The sequence below is a fragment of the Thermobia domestica genome, chromosome 7 (genome assembly GCF_964235325.1).
Source record: "Thermobia domestica chromosome 7, izTheDome1.hap1.1, whole genome shotgun sequence".
In the NCBI taxonomy this organism is placed as follows: Eukaryota; Metazoa; Arthropoda; class Insecta; order Zygentoma; family Lepismatidae; genus Thermobia; species Thermobia domestica.
In genome coordinates this window covers 26491309-26512981 of record NC_137460.1, presented here as the reverse complement: position 1 = coordinate 26512981, position 21673 = coordinate 26491309, and the positions used below count along the sequence as shown (strand labels likewise).

The window sequence follows — 21673 nt, the reverse complement described above, 5'->3', positions numbered from 1 at the left end:
CTCATGTACGCCTTCGGTTGGGTGCATAACCACTGAATTACATAACTTAATAATAATACACTTATTCTTGAGCAATTTCATTGACTTCACTCTGCCAAATTATTATAGATCGTGTAAAGGCCATAGAAAGATTTTTTTTTTTCACTTGAAAGAAAGGTATCAAAGATTTTTTTTTTCACTTGAAAGAAAGGTATCAAAATTAAATTTGGACATGGGTACTTTGGACAAAAGATGAAATAACATAATCGACACCTTCACCGTTGTCATCAGCTACTGAAAAATAAGAACTAAGATTAATTCCATGGAACAGCAAGATGTTTTTATTTATCTTTGTAAATATTTAGTTCCCACACATCATATTCCTGTGAAGTCTTAAGTGTTAACAGTTGTAAGCAAAAATTCGACATTTGAAAATGAAATCTTTCCGTTTACCGTTCCACGATTATGTCCTTTAGGTTAAAAGAGACGATGATTATGGCAAGTGAATGATAATGGAAGAATTTTTTGGAATGAGAACGTAGGAGAAAACGGGTGTACCAACGGATAAGACTCACGGACACGATGTTGTCCACTACAAACTTATTTGATCGGGGATCAAACCAGGGACTCCACACATCAGAGGTACGCGCTCTATCACTAAGCCACCGTACTCCCCCCTAAGAATTTGACATCTCATATGATTCTTTAAGGAATCTATAATAATTTGGTGGAGCAAAGTGAGTATCTTTTGACCTTATTACAAAATAGCCTAGTTTACGTTTAATTATTGAAGAAGATAATAATCTAAACGTATCAATCTTGGTCTTCATTGTTGCAGTCTACGTTATCATCGTCATCATCATCATCAACACCATCATTCTCTTTATATTCTACTTGACTCTCGTGTATGCCTTCCTTAACTGCATGCTAATATGTTGCAGGTTCTGTAATAAACTCTTTAATATCAGGAGAGAATTAAGTCTTTTTGTGTTGATAAGGAAATTAGTTGACATAGTAGGATCCAAATTTACTTATTTATTTGTGTGGTTTACATCCGTACGAATACTGAAGTTATGAAGAATAGGACCTACAATTTAACGTGGGCTCCAAACCATGACCAGACCTTGGGTCGCAGTAACTGAGTTGTTAGAACCCGCACCTCTGGTGCGTGGATTCCTGCTGTCGCCAAGTGAGTTTCGTGGTGTACGTTGCTTTTCTGGAAGTTCTTCCGTTTCCTCCCACTTTCTCCATTACACCATTTCGATCATTATCATCATCATAGTCTCCCTTAGTCTCAGAGCATAATCATGGGACGTTAAGCTTTAATAATAATAATAATAATAATAATAATAATAATAATAATAATAATAATAATAATAATAATAATAATAATAATAATAATAATAATAATAATAAAACGGAGCTTGAATCCGCTGCATTTTGCAAGGTGCACAAAACATCATGCAGTATTAATACTCACAGGTGGGGGACAGAGTGGCTCAGTGGTAGAGTAGAAAATACTTACCCTGCCTCCATCATTCTCATTCCACCAATTGTTCCATCATCATTCACTTGTCTTAATCATCATTTCCCTTAGCCTAACGAGGACAATCGTGAGACGTTAAACTCAAAACACTCACAGGCCGTTCCCCGCCACATTGTGTCGCCTTCAATATAGCTGAATTACGGGACCACACCATGGACACCGGCCCCGGAATTTAAGAAAAACGTATTCAGTACATATCCAATCCTATTTTTGCGAGATATTTTTAGTGCAAGGGTTTTCGTTTATCGTCTTATCTTTATTTTTTATATATTTAGCTAGTTCACATAGCATTCTAATGGGCGAGGTAACTGAGCTGAATCATTCTTCCGCCATGAATCAATATTTTATGTACGAAATCTGGTCAGCAAAGCAAAATACTCAAGCCTTAGAGAACGTTTAGGACTACTTAAAAATCTTAATTAGTTTTTAGGGGATGATGCGGTTTTTAGAGATCGTATTTTCACTTTGTATTCATGAGATTAGAATAGTTTCCGTTTTCTGAGTTTTTACAATCTCTTATTTTAATGAATTCATACATGAACTTAACTTTCTCTTAGGATTTTATTTTGAATATTTTAATGTTCAGAATGTGTCGGCCATTGGCCTTATCATAACGGGGACAAAATTACCGTAGTGCTGACGTCCCCATTAAATTCCCAGTAATCAGTTAATTAATCAACCGCCAGGAAAAAACATGAACATTGTAAAGCTCTACTGAAGCAGGTAGAACGTAGAGCAATTACACATCGGGATCGCTTCCTCCTATTACCAGTTTTGCTACAAAACTTCCAGATTTAATACAGTTGTACTAAATAAGTACAATGTTTCACTAAAATGTAGGAAAAATAGGCGTCCCTAGGCCGGATAGCCAAGGGAAGAATTCCCCACAAAACCGCTTCAAGCTAAGTGAAATGGGGTAAGATTCTCAATGCTCCGCTGCAAGCAGAGAGAGATTGGAGTTCGGCAGAGTTCCACAGCAAACTAAGCGGGGAAAAAGAGAATCACGAAGCCCCGTTTTAGGCTGAGTGGTTTTGTGGTAAGGGATCTCTCAAAGCTCCACTGCAAGCTATGAGAGGGATGAAATTCCCAACAGAGCCCCGCTGCAAGCTAAGTGGGCAGGAGGTCTCAGGACTCCACAGCAAGTTAGGAGGCTTGGGTTAGGTTAAGGTTTCCTCAAAGCTCCACTGCAAGCTAGGAGAAGGGATTTGACCAGCCAAAGATTGACTGATGCCCGTTGCGTTGATCCTATGAATTTTATAGCTGCTCCTGTGTGGCGGTGGCGCTGATGTTTTGTGCTCTGCATCTCATAGTGGCTTGTAGTAAATGCAAGTAGTATTGTTTGTAAATAAGAGCACATGTTAATGTTTGCAAATCGAACCATGTGCGGGATATCACAATATAAATTAAGACACAGCTTAGTACTTTCTAACATGAAGCTAGACATCCATTTTCTTAAAATAAATTACGTACTTGCTTTTGTAGCACCGTCAATATGAAGTTAGTAGTAGTGATAAAACGGTATATATATATATATATATATATATATATATATATATATATATATATATATATATATGGTAAAGTCAGCGACAAGAGTTGTGAGTTGTTCCCGTTTGGTAAAATTTATTTTGGGAGTAACGGTGGTATGGATATAACGATAGAGTGGCCGAAACGTATAGAAAATTACGTTCTTTTTAATTTACTGAAAATTGTACTCAAATTGTCCTTCCATTCTGAAGTTATTTACGGAACTAATTTTATCAAACGGAACGAAGTTTTGTCGTTGACTGTACACTTGTACAGTTATATTAAATTGAACCCCTACTTTGCTTTGTGAAATTCTGTACATTCCTCCAAGTGGAATTATGCATAAGCGAGACATATCTTAAAGCTTACGGAATCAAGTATCTAGAAATGAATGAGTTGATTTTAGTTTAGCGTCCCTTTCAGCAGCGAGGCTATATGAGACGTGGACCTACTGATTAACGTGGAATCCGAACCACAAGAGCTCCCGCCGGGAATCGAACCCGGGTCTCCCATGCCAAAGGCGCATACGCTAACCGCTTAGGCACGGAGGAGCTCTATCTAAAAATGGAAGGTAAGCTGATACCGTAACTACTTAGTTATCTTTTTAAACCCTGTCAGGATCTTAAAAAAATGGAATTAGTTCAAATTAAGGTTTAATTGGATGTAGTGAATTTTGAACTACCTGTTTGTAAGATAAGTTTTCAAAATATGGATAGTTTGTAAAATAAGTCATCTTATGTAATTACATTTGTTAATTTTTGTTTATTCATCGTTGTCACATCGCTGAAGGTAACAGAATTTCAATAATATTAAATATGTAGAGTTGTAAATGTATAAATTTTAGTACTTTTTAACTTATAAAAAAATGTAAGTATACCAAAAATTACGTCTTCCGGGTCTCTATCTTTATCAAGCTTATGTAACACAATATATTACGTGTAAAATTACTCAAATTTGTTCAATTAGTGTACGAATTGCAGAGTTATGTATTTCTTGTGGATAACCCATTATATTTCTTTATTTGTTAACATTTTCAGCTGCAAGACGTAACAGAGGAATTGAAACTATGTAGTTCACCGAAGCTAGATAGAATATTTGAAAATCCCGATTCAGTGGCCAAAGCTATAGTTGTTCCTCAAGGAAGTGTAAGTAAATGTAGTGTAAATAGTAATTCAAATAGTAAATAAGTTCAAATAGTCGACACTCATAGTCACAAATATTTTTTTTTTTTCTTTTCTGTGTGATTAGGTGCATGGATATTTTGAAAGAGAAAGGAAGTACACAGCAGACAGCAAACGTTTGGCGTGGACAGCAAACTGTACAGCGAAAAGAAAGAGGGGAAAAATGAAGAGTTAACTTTAAAAAGCCCGCTCCAGTTAAAATGCTTATACAGACACGGACAATGACATAGAGAACCAGTCGTATTAGCAAATGCTCAAGCAAATCTTCAACTATGCGTTTACTCACTTTCACTAACGTGTCTGCTTACTACGGACGCATGCCCAGCGTGTACATTAACATATAGCCCGAGATAATATTTGGTCTAGGAATTAATTCGTGCGGGTGGATAAGAGATGGCGCAACGAACGCAGCGTCCCACAGTTCCGTGTATCCACACATGTGTTGCAAACCCCTGTCATCGCGTATCGTTCGTAGTATAGGGCAGTGGATTAAAGCGTCAACAACACCAGTTTGTAGTTAAGTGAACATGGCGCAATTTGTGCCTGATAAAGTGTTTTTGCGGGGTGTCCTGCTGCATTACTTTAACATGCAGAAAAGTGCGACTGAAAGTCATCGTATTTTGGTGGAAGTGTATGGTGACCATGCTCTAACTGAGCGAACGTGTCAGAAGTGGTTTGCACGGTTTAGAAGTGGTGATTTCGGCTTGGCAGACCAAGAGCGAGCTGGACAGCCAAAAAAATTTCAAGACGAAGAATTGACAGCATTGCTCGAGCAGGATTCGTGTCAAACGCAGGAACAACTTGCAGCAGCATTAGGCGTTGATCAAACAACAGTCTCCAAACGCTTGAAAGCCATGGGAATGATTCAAAAGATGTCACATTGGGTTCCACATGAATTGAAAGACAGAGACGTTGAAAGACGAAAAACCATTTGCGAATTGCTGCTTCAACGACAGAGCAGAAAGGGGTTTCTGCATCGAATTATTACGGGTGATGAGAAGTGGATCCATTACGAGAACCCTAAACGAAAAAAGGCCTGGGTGAAACCAGGTGAACCAGGTCCATCACAACCAAAACGAGATATTCACTGTGCAAAGGTTATGCTGTGCATATGGTGGGATATGAAAGGTGTGGTGTACTATGAGCTGCTGCAACCGGGTGAAACTATGAATGGAGAACGTTATCGACGACAATTAATGCGTTTGAAGCAAGCTCTGGCCAGAACACGACCAGAATGGGAGAACAGACATGATAAACTTATTGTTCAACATGATAGCGCTCGCCCACATGTCGCAAAACCGGTCAAAACCTATTTAGAAAATGTCGGATGGGAAGTTTTACCCCATCCGCCGTATTCACCAGACGTTGCTCCTTCGGACTACTACTTGTTCGATTGCATGAACAACGATTTGATTGGACAGCGGTTTACTTCTTCAGAAGATATCGAAACATGGGTCTCTGACTGGATTGCTTCCAAGGATCAGGACTTCTTTCGCCACGGAATCCGTACATTGCCTGACAGATGGGCGAAAGTGGTGGCTAGCGATGGACAATATTTTTCTTAAGGTATTTATGTATTTTGTGTTTGTACCACAGCTTCAATGTGTGCGTACCAACCGCACGAATTAATTCCTAGACCAAATATATAACTCAGATTTTGAGTACAGTTTCTAAAGTTCATTTCTGTAAACTCTAAAAGGCAGTGACGTCCAGGCAATAATAGTTTATGTACGTTCTATTAAGTCCACTTGTTCTATTTATAAGATATTATGCAAACTTCTAGTTAATCATAGTCCTTCATAAATGGTGTAATTCTTTACCTGACGAAGAACACTTTTCTCAACACGAATCTATATATTGGTCACACTACTGATGATTGTAAGTTATCATTGTAAAAGGAACTGCATTTAGTACGGGTCGGGTCTACTTCCGTATATGGCATACTTTGAAATGACAAAAATCAGTGTTATACTAAGGACAGTTTGGAGGGGGGGAAATGTGAATGGGAGGGAAATCCTCCTTCATCTACCTCGGTAGTTTGCACCCTACTAACATTTCTTTTTATCCCATATTCTTGACAACCGTTCCTCAAGTTTTCTAACAACCTATTGATTTTCTTTTCAGATTCTGCAACGGACGCCATATTATCTTCAAGCCGTATACACCTAATCATTGTACCTTCTACTGAAATGTCGTCTTCATCATGTAGGCTCTTTTTTACTATCTCTTCTAGATAGATATTAAACAATATAGACGAGAAAACTATTTCAAACTAAAGTGCTTGTTTTTATTCATGTTTGTACTACTGTTACTCTTAACACTAGTAACCACAATTACTAAGTGATAACACTATCATTACTACTAATCAAAGATACAATGTAACAAACTAAATGAAAATAACGCAAAGGCAGACACTTACCTTGATACTATTATTTTTGGGAGCTCCTCGCTGCGCCGAAAGGAGTCGTGCTTTCCAGAATTGTTTTGTGAAAACCTTGACAGTTCGTTTTCAAATCCATCTGGACACACAGATATCAACTATCACAAGTTCTATTGACATCCTCTTTCAGTCATCTGATCAAAAAGCTTCCCTTACACTAAATACTCATTTGACATATGTTTTACTGACTAGTGTAGCGAGAATATATTATATTATTTTGAAAAACATTTGGAGCAACGGGTTTCTCGAAAAATGTACTCCACAATTTACAAAAATTATCATTATCATTCCATTGAACATTATGTTGATTTCAAGATTGAGAACTCATTGCATTGTATGGTTCATTTCCATCGAAATTATTTGTAAGTTTTAAGCTACTCAATAATACAAGTGCAACAATGAAAATAATTTTAAACGTTAGCATTTGATTACAAAATATATATTGATTACAGTATATATATTAACTTATATTTAGAAGTAATTAATTTATAATATGCTAAGACTATGTTATAACACTTATAATACTTAGATTTTTATTTTATTTTATTTTATTTTAGCGCCCATTTTAGCAGCGAGGCTATGAGACGTAAGCCTACAGCTTAACGTCGGATCCGAATCACATGAACTCCCGCCGGGAACCGAACCCAGGTCTCCCACTCCAAAGGCGTATATTTTAACCACTTAACCACAAGGGAGCTGTTATGATACTTAGAAATAACCTACATTGGTGCCAGTATTGCAACAAACTCCTGCTGATTAACTTTAAAGCTTATAGTGATTTTTATTATGAACCATCTTTTAGAACATTCATTGTATTTTGTGCAGTGGGCGTAAAGAAGTGCATTTAGTTTTCATTTTTGCATTTTCTTTCATTTTGCGTTACAATAGGCTCTTTACATGTTATATTTTTGCATTTCTACAATAGACTCTTTTATTATTTGTTCTAGCAAATATTCTTTTATTATTTGTTCTTCTCTTATGATTCCAACTAAATATCAATGTGTGTTGATTAATACTACTCTTTTTTTTTTTTTTTTTTTTTCGACAGGTTCATTTAACGAATAAATTGAAATCCAGTTACTCGGATATAGTGAAAAACTTTTTTCCTTCCGTTCATCTGGGACTTGTGGAAGTATTGGCTGAGTCACAGTGGAAAACGTCTTTAACGAAAGCTTTCGAAACGTCTTTTCTTACAGCTATCAATCACAAGTTGAACCTACACACTAGCGATCTAGTTTTTGTGGCGATTGGACCAAAAGAGGACGTAGTAAGTTATTTTTTTTTTAATTACTATTATTTATTGGATGAAAAGATCCAATACAACCAAAAATTTTCTCGTAGACATCTGCAGAACTACATATAGTGTAACCAAACCCAAACTATCACTTAACTCAGTATGATGTGCTTATTCCGTAGAAAATACGAAAACTCGATTTTGGGACCGTTCATAAATCTTGTGGCTCCTGATCCAAAACCTGATTACTGGCCAAGATTGCAATCTTTTGATCCATTTTTTGGATCATTGCTAAAATTCTTGTTTTACCTTGTAAACAGTACTTCAGATTATGTAATAACGAATATGCTGGCATAATTTTTAATAAATTCATAAGATATTTACTTATGTTGCACCTTCAATACTTATTTCTTATTATTTTTAGCTGATATAAACAAAAAATCAAACAAATGAACTTTCTTATATAATGTTCGTTCCGTATGAATAATTCCCTTACATTTCCTACAAACTATGATTCTAATTTAGCACTGTCAAGACCCATATTTCAATAAAGCAGCATTTTACAAATATAATAATAATATGTACAATGTGTACGTATTTGTGAAATATTTACTGTATATGTGGTGAGTTTTAATGCTTTGATATTTTAAAAGAATACTTTTCGTTTACTTTTAATATGTAAAAATCCTGGCCTCCTGAAACAGTCGTGGGCATCCTCCTAGAAAAACTTTGGCTACACCATTGGGTAACGTTATTGTAACAATATATTTAAGAAGAACGATACCTAATATCTCCCTGTATTATATTTTCATACCTGTGTTTTCAGTTGCCGCTGCTTGGAAGACTACGAGTAGATTATGCAGACTATATGGAATCGAAAGGCATCACAGTTCGAGAACCAGGCTACCATTTTGTGTGGGTGCTGGATTTCCCATTATTTGCCCCTGGAGAAGTGGCTGGAAAGCTGGAGCCGTGTCATCATCCTTTCACTCAACCTCATCCGGAGGATGTACACATTCTACATGAACAGCCTTTAAAGGTAAGGAATAGATAGTTGGCCTGAAAAGGCTATAAATTTGTGAAACTAGTCCGGTGTAATAAGCAAAAGCAAAGTGTTTATGTATACATTGTTCATGTATAGAGGTTACATGTTTCTCTAAATCCAAGTGGTAAATACCACGTTGAATGGTTGAATTGAACCTGAATTGAGGAGCCATCTACCCTGAAAAGATGGGTACGTATCTTATCGTAAAAAAGAAAGTACGTATCTTATCTTCTATAGTGGGTGCATCACTTCCAATAGTTGCTCCTATGTCAATAAGAAATTTGATCCTTTGAACTAGAATGTAAGTTCTGGTTCCACCAGGGGCGGATCTAGGACTGATTTCTGGGGGGCGGTGGGTTGTAATACTGCTACTTAGAGCTAGTTTTAAGAGCTCCGAACTCTGAGACGGGTTTTATTTATGTATATAATAAGAAAGTTTCCTCTTCGGGGGGGGGGGGGATTGCCCCGATCGCTCCCCATTGGATCCGCCCCTGGGTTCCACTCAACCATACTTCATGTGGCTTACTGTGGATATGCTTAGATCCGAAACTAAACTCTGCGTATATCATAAACTTGAAAATTAAACTGCACACAAATAAATAAAGAATTAAACCTTCTCTTTTTTGTATGATACGCATAGGATCAATGCAATAAAGTATGAATAAACAACGGAACAATCTTCAATATTGGGTTATTTTATTAGGTTATCATCATATTTTCGTTTGTTGAGTTGGAGGGTCATTCTGCACAATTACAGCTCGGTGGACAGTGCAGTTATCGTTTTCTTTTGTAGATCTGGAAAGGCACCATATTGGAGGACCTGGACAGATGGAAACACTTCGCTATCCACATAATCCTCTGCTTTCATGTGATTAGATATCTGAAATCCGGGACCCATCTGTGCACTTGAAATACATCCACACAACTTGAAACTTCCATCCCTTTCTCCACAGTCCATTGTATACACTGTGCATTGAAGATTCCTCTGTCTTTTCTTATGACCCTGGAATGACCGTCATTGGAATGCTGGCAGAATCTGGGTTTGTCCAATCGTATGATGTATCGCCACTGTTCTGTGGTCCAATGCCAGTGTTGCCTTGCTCATGTCAAGCGAGTCAGCTTGAGGAACACCCTAGCTACACTATTGAAAATGCTATATCAAGCAGTTCTTGTCGAAGTGTTGGCTCGGAAACTGACTGACTCCGTCCGGCATTGTATCCTTGCATCAATTCTTGTCAGGTTTGAAAGCATTTTGTGGTTGCTTATCTCCTCAGACGTCTACGACCACGGTTACTTAATATGGCACACCTACTTCGCTAGGATTAGTCCTTCTCCGACTTCTTCCTCTGTTAATGAACACTTCACAGTGTGGCCCTGGATATGACAACAGGCTGATATTTCTCTCAGAGGATGACCGTGTTCACCACCAAATATCATACAAAAGAGGCACATTACCATTTCGACCGGTTGTATTACTTGTAAACAAATATAAAACTGATTGCGCATGCATGTTTCAAAAGTTAAAACAGTAACATGTAATATTTAACATTGTATTAGGATCCGACAAAGACCTGTATTTGGAGAGAGCACTGTGTAAGTTGTGGTGGTGATACGGCGGCAGAGGGAATATCAATCGATAGCGCTATACGTGCTATTTTTAGTAGTCGCAATGGCGTGGCGCGGTAAGCATTGTGCGTTTGTAGTGGAGAAGCATATTCGTAATGGTGGTTGTGTGATTATTACTCAGCGGAAATTTTGCATTCGGTTCGGACTTGACCAACATTAAGCTTTCTTACGGCTTTAGAGATTGCAGGATGGACGCTGTGACACGCGTGACATTTTCTGGCGTTGTTACGGTCCGAGGTCGGCCAGGCGATATTTTTCTCAATGCAGACCCTGTTGTTTTAAAATTTGATAACCAAACTTGAATAGTTTTTCTATGCGGAGCAGAATCATGACGACCAAGTCCAAACCGAATGCTGAGTGCCCGCTGAGTAATAATCACAACCACCATTACGAATATACTCTTCCCCAACAAACGCACGATACTCACCGTGTCACATCATTGCGACTACTGAAAATGGCTGGTATACCGCTATTGGTCGATACCCTCTCTGCTGCCGTATCCCCACCATAATTCACACAAGCATCACAGTTCGAGAACCAGGTTACCATTTTGTGTGGGTGCTGGATTTCCCATTATTTTCCCCTGGAGAAGTGGCTGGAAAGCTGGAGCCATGTCATCATCCTTTCACTCAGCCCCATCCGGAAGATGTTCACATTGTACATGAACAGCCTTTAAAGGTAAGGAATAAGAATAGACAATTGTTGGCCTGAAAAGGCTATAAATTTCGAACTAGCTCAGTATAGTAAGAAAAAGAAAAGTGTTCGTGGATAGAGGTTACATGTTTCTAAAAACGAGCCGTCTCCGAACACGGACTCTGTATGTTCATATTTTGCTATTCTATGCTCAAGAGGACTGCATTCAACAAACTTTTGTTCGGTGTGTTTATAAGAACTGACTGATTATGGCTGTTTTACATAGATATGTAGTTGTATTAGAGACCTGCACGGGCCGACTCTATTATTTCTTTGGGCCGGGCCGACACTGATTTCTCTTCAGGTCGGGCCGGGCTGGGGCCGATTAATTGCAATTCTTTAGTAATTATTGACATTCGTTAAACGATAATTAGAATAAAGGCAAACGTTGAAGAAGTGTGCCCGTGAAAAATGTTACAAAATGAAACTTCGAAGATTTATCGGGCCCGGGCCGGGCTTGGGCCAAAATTTTAAAAAACTTATCGGGCCGGGCCGGGCTCGGGCCGAAAATCTCCAAAACTTTTCGGGCCTGGGCTGGGCCGGGCCTGCGTACATTCGGGCTGGATTGGGCTCGGGCCGAAAAATTCGGCCCATGCAGGTCTCTAAGTTGTATATATCAATTAATATTCCTGTGATCGATTAAGGAATAATGAATTAATTGTATTAACGTAGTAGATCTGTATGCTTGTTTATGTTTATAGTATTGATTTGAATAGTTGATTAGGATCCTTTTTAATTACTGTCATGACAACTAGTGTAATATATTATTATTGCTTGATTTAACAGGTACGAGGACTTCATTATGACCTCGTTCTGAACGGATGTGAGATAGCAGGTGGCTCAATTCGAATCCACGATCCTGCATTGCAGTTTCATATTCTTCAAGAGATTCTCAAGGAGGACGCTTCCTCGTTAAGCCATTTACTGGAAGCCCTCAACAGTGGATGCCCGCCACATGGAGGGATTGCGTTAGGTATATACAATGGTTGATTTATATTTATAGCATTAGAATTTCTTTGTAATTTAGCGATTATAGTTTAGCTTTCTACATTGCTTCTTTTCTAGCTTCCAAGTTGTTCTGTACATTAGTGTCAGAAGTCTTACAGAATGATTGTGTTCATTCGTCTATCTGTCGACAAATATCAAAAGCGCTAAGAGATAGGAGAAATGAGTTTTTAATATCAATTCAACCACCCAATATTGGTGCTATGAGTTCTATCTCTAGCTTTATATCTCAATTGAAACCGGAAATGGCAGAAATCTGCCACCATTTCCAATGTCAATGTTGATCCTCGTAGAGCCAAAAACAGTAATATACATCAAGAACAAAATTGAGGGTTTCACATAGAGGAAAATTGTGGATTCACAAAGGCATTACCTAAATTCATAATTCAGGCTATTCGACCTTTTGGTCGGGCAACAAATGTAAATAGCGGCGACCGCCAGTTGTAATTTTTCTTGGGGTGCGGTGGCTCAATGGTAGAGCGTTCATTTCCGGTGCTTGGGGTTCCTGGTTCGATCCCAGCTCGCGCCGTGTGGACTTTGTGGTGGACAAACACCGTGCTCGTGGGTTTCATCGGGGTTCTCCCGTTTCCTCCTACTTTCTTCATTCCACCATTTCCCTCATCTCTCATCACCGTCTCCTTTAGCCTAACTGGCATAACCGTGGGACGTAAAACAAAAATTTCATTTTTTTTTTTTGGTAATTTTTCTTATAATTTTTCAAATATAGAATTCAGTTTGTCAAATACATAATTCAATTTCCATACATTTGTAGCTCATAGGGACATCATGTCGGTGCACCTAATTAACACCGATAACGGTGATGAACAAAAGACAAGACAAAATACCGCTCGTGTGGATTACAATAATGTATACAGTGAAGTTTTAAAACCTTCATTGTTCATAAGCAGATTTTTGTAAGTTAATGGAATTTGTTTGTAGGTTAAGAAAAACAACAAAGCAGCTGAAAAGATATTAAACATTTTAAATAGTATAAAACCTGTGTAACATCTTAAATTGTCTTTATTTTGGTATCACTCATCTGCGAGTTGTATACCGGTATGTAGTGGTTACTAACATTTCAATAACTTGTTGTGAAAAAAAAAAAAAAGTTTAAGTTGAACGAATTGTAAGAATATTTGTGAAGCCAAAGCACTTCATTAGCAAGGTATATAAAATTATAGATAGCCTCAGTTCGTGTTTAACATTCTGATTGGCTCCCTATCTGTGACGTCATGTGGAGGGACTTTTGCCCATCTTGAAACAGTATATCAATTAACGTAATTGCGTATGCAGTATTTCACTTGTTCTCTTGAGCGATACCTTGCGATAACCAAGAACGTCACAAAATAGAGGATCTACCCACATGTATCTTCATTCTATTAACTGAATGAAGCTAAGAAAACAACCTAGCATCGGCACGTCTGATTGGCTACTCTCGTTTCCGCCATATATGTTGGCTCAAAACATTGCGATCTTTACATGTAGACATATAATGTATCTGTCGTTTATTCTTATTTAAGTTGTTGGTTTAGTTATATTATACAATGGTTACATGCTGCACATATGGGTGTAAAAATAGGAATGAGAAGAAATTACCTGAAATAACATTTCAAGGTAAGACACCAATCATAGGATACGTATGGCTGAGGTCCTCTATTTTATAACATTCTTGGCGATACCTTCACGTGACGTCACCGACCGCAAAGTATCCTGGTAAAAATGAGAGCAGATAGGCTGAATCGAGAGTCTCCTGTTTCATTAGTCTCTTAACAGTCGAAGGCAACATTATTGGTTGTCAAAATTGTACTAGAAATACAACAATCATTTTAGGATTCCCAGGGTACATACTGAGTGAGTGTTACCTATTCATTGTTCATTTTTCTCTCCTAGACATTTAATAACTTCATTCTATCTTCGTAGTTCAGGTTTACGACTTTTACCTGATATATTAAAGAAATTATACCTATTCTTGTACAAAGCATATAATGTGGTAAGATGATTATAATAAAATTTTTATTATTGAATATTTTTTGTGTATGTTTCAGGAATCGATCGGCTAATAGCTATTATGTGTGATTCTCCAAGTATTCGTGATGTGATAGCTTTTCCCAAAGGTGTTGACGGCAGAGACCCAATGTCTGGAGCTCCCGTGGCTATCACAGAAGAAGAGAAGAGGCTTTATCATATAGAGAGTGTACAGACAGATTCAAAGACACAACAGACTACTATAGTCACGTCCTCAAGTCCTTAACATTGCCAGTTTCCGCAAACAAACCAATTTTGTTAGATGTCTGTGATAAATGTGTCATTCTGATGTAAATATGTGAATTAATTACGTAACTAAATATTAATTGTGTTTGTACTTTGTTGTTTCTTGTAATTATTCTTAAAATTGCTACAATGTTATATTCTTTTTCCTGGACGTGTTTGTGTTGTGAAGAGATAGCTTCGTCAGCGGCGCTAGTATTTTTCAGAGGAGAATTAAGCTCCACAGATTTGAAGCTCACCTGCAATTGATAGCCGGGGCGGCTCAGTGGTAGAACGTTCACCTTTGGTGCATGTGGTCCTTAGTTCGATCCCAGCTCGCGCGAAGTGAGCTTTGTGATAGACAAACACCGTGTGCGTGGGTTTTCTCGTGGTTCTCCCGTTTCCTTCCACTTTCTTCATTCCATCATTTCATTCATTTATCATCATCACTGTCTCCTTTAACCTAGTCGGCATAACCGTGGGACATAAAGCTTTCATTTTCTTTTTCCTGGACGTGTTTGTGTTGTGAAGAAGAAATGGCTTCGTCAGCGTCGCTAATTTTTTAGAGAAGGATTAAGCTCCTCAAACAGATTTGAAACTCACCTCCAATTGACGGTAAAAAGTATTTGTTAAAACTGGTTTGGGTACAAAACCTCGCGGCGACAACCTCGCCTGGCCAAAACCTCGCCACCCAAAAGCTCGCGCCCCAAAATATCGCCATACCCAAAATCTCGCCTGACCAAAATGTAAATGTTCCAACAGATAAGGATGACGGTATAAAGACGCTGTTTCAGAAGAAGTATCACGGGTATTTGACCAAGTCCCGCGATACCATATGAAAATTCTATTTCTGTATTAGAGGATTTCAATGTGAAAGTAGGGCGACAGGATGTTTATAAACTGGTTATAGGGAAAGAAAGTCTGCATAAGGAAAGTAATGACAACTAACGAGGTTAGTTTCGTGAACTTTGGAACATCCAAAAACTTAAAATTTTAACAAAAACTAATAATATTTATGAAAGTATGAAATAATATGTGAGTTTTTACGACGTCCCTTGATTATGTCCTGTAGGTTAAAGGAGACGTAGATGACCAGGATGAAGAAAATGATCGAATAAAGAAAGTGGGAGGAAACGAGAATAACCCGAGAAAGCCCACGCACACGATGTTTTGTATATTATAATATTATTATTATTTGTAATGTGGAATTGCATATTAGGAAACACATTGGGTAAATTTTAAAGAAAAGTTTCATTCGCGGCGAGGTTTTGGGCAGCGAGGTTTTGGCCCGGCGAGATTTTGTCCCGCGAGGTTTTGAGCGGCGATGTTTCGGCCGCGAGATTTTGTCCGTATACCGTTAAGACTAAGTATTATCTACAGAAAACAGAATGTTCTTTAATTGTAGATTGTAATGTCGAAAATGTGAATATACGACTATTATTTAGATATGGTCAAGTGTATCTTGGGAATTATACGTACATTCATTTCCATTTAAAAATGCAAGAAACGTTTGAGCCTGACAGTATAAGTTAGTTTAAGTTTGTTCTGATTTGCAGAAGAAGATTTTAAATTGAAAATTGTAAGCTAAATTTGTATGTAGTCATCTTCTCAGTGTTACGTCCTGAGAATCAACGTAACTAATTATGAAGCTGAAATGAAATGAAATGATTTTTTTGAGTTTTACGTCCCACGGTTATGCCGGTTAGGCTAAAGGAGACGGTGATGGTGAGAGATGAGGGAAATGGTGGAATGACGAAAGTGGGAAGAAACGGGAGAACCCCGAGAAAACCCACGCACACGGTGTTTGTCCACCACAAAGTTCACTTGGCGGGAGCAGGGTTTGAACCCGGGACCCGAATTATGAAGCTGATTTATCACACATACCATGTGAGTAAGAATCTTAAAACGAATCAATAATAACAATAATAGAAATTCATCATTAGTTACATAATGAAACACTCAGAGACCAAGTTAATAAAGAAAAACATGTGAACGAAAAAGTAAAATTAGCAAGACATCGCATCGAGGTGAAGACTTCTAAAGGGTTGCTTGTTCTAGGCAAAACAAACAGAGCTACCCGTGATTGTAAGAGAAACTGCATGGATAGTTTTACTAATGAACAAAAATATAATAATAATAAAATTAAAAATCTATACAGTAGCGCGCGTAAAAAATGAACAGCATAACAGCTTTTTATGAAACTAATTGCAAGGTTTGATATTGAAACATAAGCCATCATCACAATATTCAAACAATCATCATTCATATTTGAAGTACTACACTACATACTACGAACTGAAGTAGGTCGCAAGGCATAGATTAGCATTCATCTCGTATCTTACAAAATAGTCATTAGGCTCACATATAGTTTTTGACTATCAGGAAGTCTCTCATTGACAAGAGAGGTAAGCATGACAACCGTGGTATCGCTGTTTCACCTGCAGTCATCATTAAAATACATGATCATATTCAAGGTGTCTACTAAAATTTCAAAATGAGATTTCGTGACCTCCTCTTTGCCAAACCATAAAATTTCTTAACATTCTCAAGTGCGAATTAGGCCGAATTTTCATACGTGCGATAGAAGCATACTTTTGTTGTGATTTGGTAGCGTCTAAAGCCGATCATAGACATTTTTGGTAGTGAATTTTGACGTTTTATAGAACAAAATTTTCCGGTCTGCACTTATATTTGTACAGATAAAAAAATTGTGACCCAAAAGCTAAATTTCGAGACTTTTTCATGACTTTCGTGATCGATAGACGCCCTGATATTGATTCCTTTTCGAAAAAAATATCTCACTATTCATCTACATCAGGCATGTGCAAATTGGAACAGAGACTGGGCCAATCACAGAGGATTTACTGACCGTACGAGACTATTTATAACATTTTCGCAAGAATTTAATAGCCATATTCAATAGAGAAACTCGTTCGTTGTACACTAACATTACACAAACACAAGAACTGTTATAATAGTAACCAAAATATTTACTTGCGAAAGAAAAGCAAGAAGAAAACAATCGACGTATTTACCATTTTAGTGGGAAACTTGACTCTCCGTGTTCTGAACTAGTCTCAATGTTCGGTGGTACACTGGATGTTTCAACGCGGAGGATATTTTCAAAGTGGACGTAAGTTATCCAAGAAAAAGTTTTAATATAGTTGAAGAGATTACGTAAAAAATAGATTTTCAGTAACCAGTCAAATCAGTGGGCCGGAACTGGTCTGGAGGCCGGCTGTTGCACATGGCTGATCCACACCTATCCTGTCACGTATTGTTGCTACAGTTAATGAGTCAAAAATGTACGGCTGATAAGTTCTCGGTCCGCCCCCTTCCGAATGTACTACCCTGATGTAATTGATTTCATGTGAAATGTTGATCTTTGGTATGTTTAAGTATCAAATTTCACGATTCCACCATGAACGGTTTTTATTTTACAAGTAATTGAATGAACCATGGCGGAGCCAGATGTCAAATTCACCAAAGAGGAGTTGCGAGGTGTAATGAAGTTCTTCTTCCTGCAACAGAAGTCGCCCAAGGAAATCCATGGTTGCATGCTAGACACATTAAGTGGAAAGTGCCCTTCATACTCCACTGTGAAGAAATGGTGTGCGAACTTCAAGCGTGGTGAATTTTCGACAGAAGATGGTGACAATGTGGCAGGTCAGTGTCAGTGTCAACTCCGGAAAAAAGTGGACCAGATTCATGACCTGATTTTGAGCAACAGACGGATTTCGCTTCAGGAGATAGCTGACAAAGTGCACATATCAAAGAACGTGTTGGGTCAATAATCCATGATCAGTTGGACATGCGCAAGCTTTCTGCGAAATGGATTCCAAAATGTTTGAACGCGGGTCAGAAACGCGAACGTGTGAGATCATCGCAGGTGATTTTACGACATTTTGCGAACTCCAAGGACGATTTTTTGAATCGGCTTGTTACCCAGGATGAAACGTGGTTGCATTACTTTGATCCGGAAACCTAACAGCAGTCATGCGAGTGGTGCCACTCAGGATCTCCAAGGCCCAAAAAATTCAAAGCACAAAAGTCCGCAGGGAAGATGCTTGCCTCAATATTCTGGGATAAGGATGGTGTTTTGCTCTCAGACTACCTTCCAAAGGGCCAAACCATAACTGCGGAGTATTACTGCAGTCTGCTGGCTAAGGTAAAGGACGATATTAAAGAAAAGCGCCGGGGAAAGTTGACATGAGTTGTCTTGTTCTTGCAGGACAATGCTCCCGTCCACAAGGCTGGCAGAACAATGGATTTTCTGAGGGACCTAGGGTTTCAGTGCATTGACCACCCATCTTACTTGCCAGATCTTGCCCCCTTCTGATTATTATCTGTTTCCAAAACTCAAAACAGCACTGAAAGGACAGAAATTTCACAGTGATGAAGAGGTGATAACAGCTACAGAAAATGTTTTTGCAGACCTTTTTTTTTTTGGGGGGGGGGGGGGGGTTGGAGAAGTTGCAGCATGGAAGTGCCAAGTGTGTTGACCTTCGAGGGGACTATGTTGAATAGCCTCACACTTTCATGCCTGCAGCTCAAGTCCTTCTGGGGCGGGCCGAGAACTTATTAGCCCACCCTCGTATTTAGGGTCTTAAGTCTCCAAATCAAAACTTCGATTTTAGAGAGGATTTTAGCCACGTTTCTGGTAATCGAGACCACTGTGTACCTTACCTAACAGAATAGAAATGTACTATTAAGAGGCTTTTTTCTTTCTTCTTCAGATTGCGACCTACAAATTCAATGTAGGAGGGGTAAAATATTGACCGCGGTTGGAACACAGGAATCGGCTACTCATCTATATTTGGGTGAGAGTCAGTACAAGGAAAAAACTGAACCCACAAAAGGAGCGTTTACTACTCCCTCGATCTCTCATTTTTCCCCTATCTTTTAATATATTTTGGTTTAACATTGCACCAGTTTGAGTTTTCAATCAATTTTCAGAGACGAAAAAAAAAAAAAAGTGTTCGTTTCAAAGCACTTTTCGATAAGAGCAAATGACATTTCTAATAGCACAAATACAAAAATATTTTCTAATTAATGAATCATCATTCAACTTATTACTTCCAATCTTTATTAAAGAAAATAAAAAATAAAATCTTCTGCTTTTTGCTGACGATTGTAAGTTATACAGAGAAATATCGTGTCTCCATGACACAATTGCTCTACAGGAAGACATAAATTACCTTACAGGCTGGTGTGAAATGTGGCACTTGAAACTCAACAGTAAGAAATGTGACAGTATTACTATTACTTTGAAAAAGTCTCCTGTTCCCTCCACATACCATATCAACGATTCCCCTATCACACATTCTGCTAGTCATAACGATCTTGGTGTCATCTTTGATTCAAAACTCACCTTCTCTGACCACATCTCCTCAATACTAAAGAATTCAATGCGCATGTTGGGACTTCTTTATCGATTCACCGAACTACGCACTGTTTCTTCTTTAGCAACTTTTTATAAGACTTTAATAGCGCCCAAGATCGAATACTGCTCTCCCATATGGGCCATGGCAGCACCTACACATCTCTCCAGACTTGATTCTGTTCTCAATTTCTTCATTGCTATAGTCCGATTTCGTGTTCCTGCACTTCGAATATTATCTAAGAAGGAGCTCTTGCGACATCTTAATATTCAGACTCCTGAAGTACGCAGAATTATCTCTGACCTGAAATATCTACATAAAATAGTTAATGGAACCTTAAGATCGGAAATATTACTTCAGGAACTATCCTTACGTGTCCCTTCCCGCATCACTCGGAATACCCACCTATTCCATCTTGCCCGTCCTAGGTTGGCTGTTATACAGAGGTCTCTTTTTTATAGAATACCAAACAGTTATAATCAAGTAACAACTGATGTGGACATTTTTTCGAGCTACCCAGTGTTTGAAAGAGCAATTAAACGAGCTTTGACGGAATAGTTTTACTTTTACACTCTTTTTATTTCTATGTTGTTGTTATTGTTGTCTTGTTTTTTTTTTTTTTTTTTTTTTTTGTTAGCATGTCCCTGTGTAAAATGGCAAAGTTATGCTGTATCTGGGAAATTGTTCAATAAATAAATAAAATAAATAAATAAAATAAAAAGTTGTTACTTACGTTGCTTTGGTAGAAAAACTATCAGAGGTTCGTATTTTCTCTATTAAAAAAATCTTACGCGATTTCATTCATTTCTTCGCGATTTAAATTAGAAAATATTCTATTTTTAAAATTTTATATTGTTGCTTTACGTTTAGAACTTACCTCAACACAGAAAGAAATATCGGGAAATACTAAATATTCTATTACATCTCAACACAATAATTTTCTGGCAAGTGGGAATCGTGACTATTCTTCAAGGGCTGGAACGAACAGCGTTTCTTCAAGTATTTCTACACACCGAAAGAGAGACGTCCATTCAGCGATCGAAATTATACGTGGTTCTGTTGAATCACGTTTTTTAAGGACCACTTGGGGAGGTAAGTGATTCGTGTTAAAGTGAGCTGTTATTTGCTCACACACTAACATTTTTGATATCTATCAAGGATTTCTCAGGTTTATTTCAGAAGACAAAACTCTTAAGAGACTTTCTATTTCAAGTGTGCCCTCGGAAAATATGTGAAACATACTTCGGCCCCATGTCCGCCGCCCTCTTACGGAAGAAATTTTCCCTTTGCTCTGGGAAAAGAAGTGAATGCCCTCAGCTGTGTTGCCAATTTGTCATTCATTCGTTTGGTTTTCGCAAGCGAAGATCGTAGGCTACTTAGAATGACTAACAAGACAATGCACAGCAAAACCCGTGAAATAATTCAATGTGGCAACCCTGTCTGCACCCAACTACTGAAGGATCTCGGCCACAGCAACTTGTCCGTTCTCTTTCGAGGGAGGGACGGGTAAACACACATCGACCGCAGAGCCAGCAGGGGTACACACGATATAGAAAGGTTCTGACAGAATTACCAAAGAATTTTAGGCGTTCTACTGCAAAAACTTAGTATTTTTATTGTTAATTATTCGATCATATTTATTTATTTATACATATTTCTGTGCAACCAGCACATATGACCTTCAACCGGACATGTATGAGGGATGATCGGCAATTACACTACCCAGGGAATAGGGGGGTGGAAGAAGAAAGGAAGTGGCCTGGAACCTG

At 38.1% G+C, this 21673-nt stretch overlaps 1 protein-coding gene across 3 annotated transcripts in view; it reads left to right on the top strand.

Moving 5' to 3' along the window:
• AspRS-m (aspartyl-tRNA synthetase, mitochondrial) overlaps positions 1 to 19634 on the top strand; it is a 221311-nt gene extending 201677 nt beyond the window's left edge. For 2 of the 3 annotated variants that reach the window (XM_081764284.1, XM_081764283.1), the window contains exons 8-12: positions 4090 to 4197; positions 7722 to 7940; positions 8734 to 8946; positions 12058 to 12244; positions 14322 to 19634. In XM_081764284.1, coding sequence (XP_081620410.1) covers positions 4090 to 4197; positions 7722 to 7940; positions 8734 to 8946; positions 12058 to 12244; positions 14322 to 14527 — 933 coding nt within the window. In that variant the 3' untranslated portion in view covers positions 14528 to 19634. Of the gene's footprint in view, positions 1 to 4089; positions 4198 to 7721; positions 7941 to 8733; positions 8947 to 10509; positions 11102 to 12057; positions 12245 to 14321 lie in introns of those variants that run through there. The other variant, XM_081764285.1, reaches the window with a different exon arrangement.
• The last annotated feature ends 2039 nt before the right edge of the window (positions 19635 to 21673 follow it).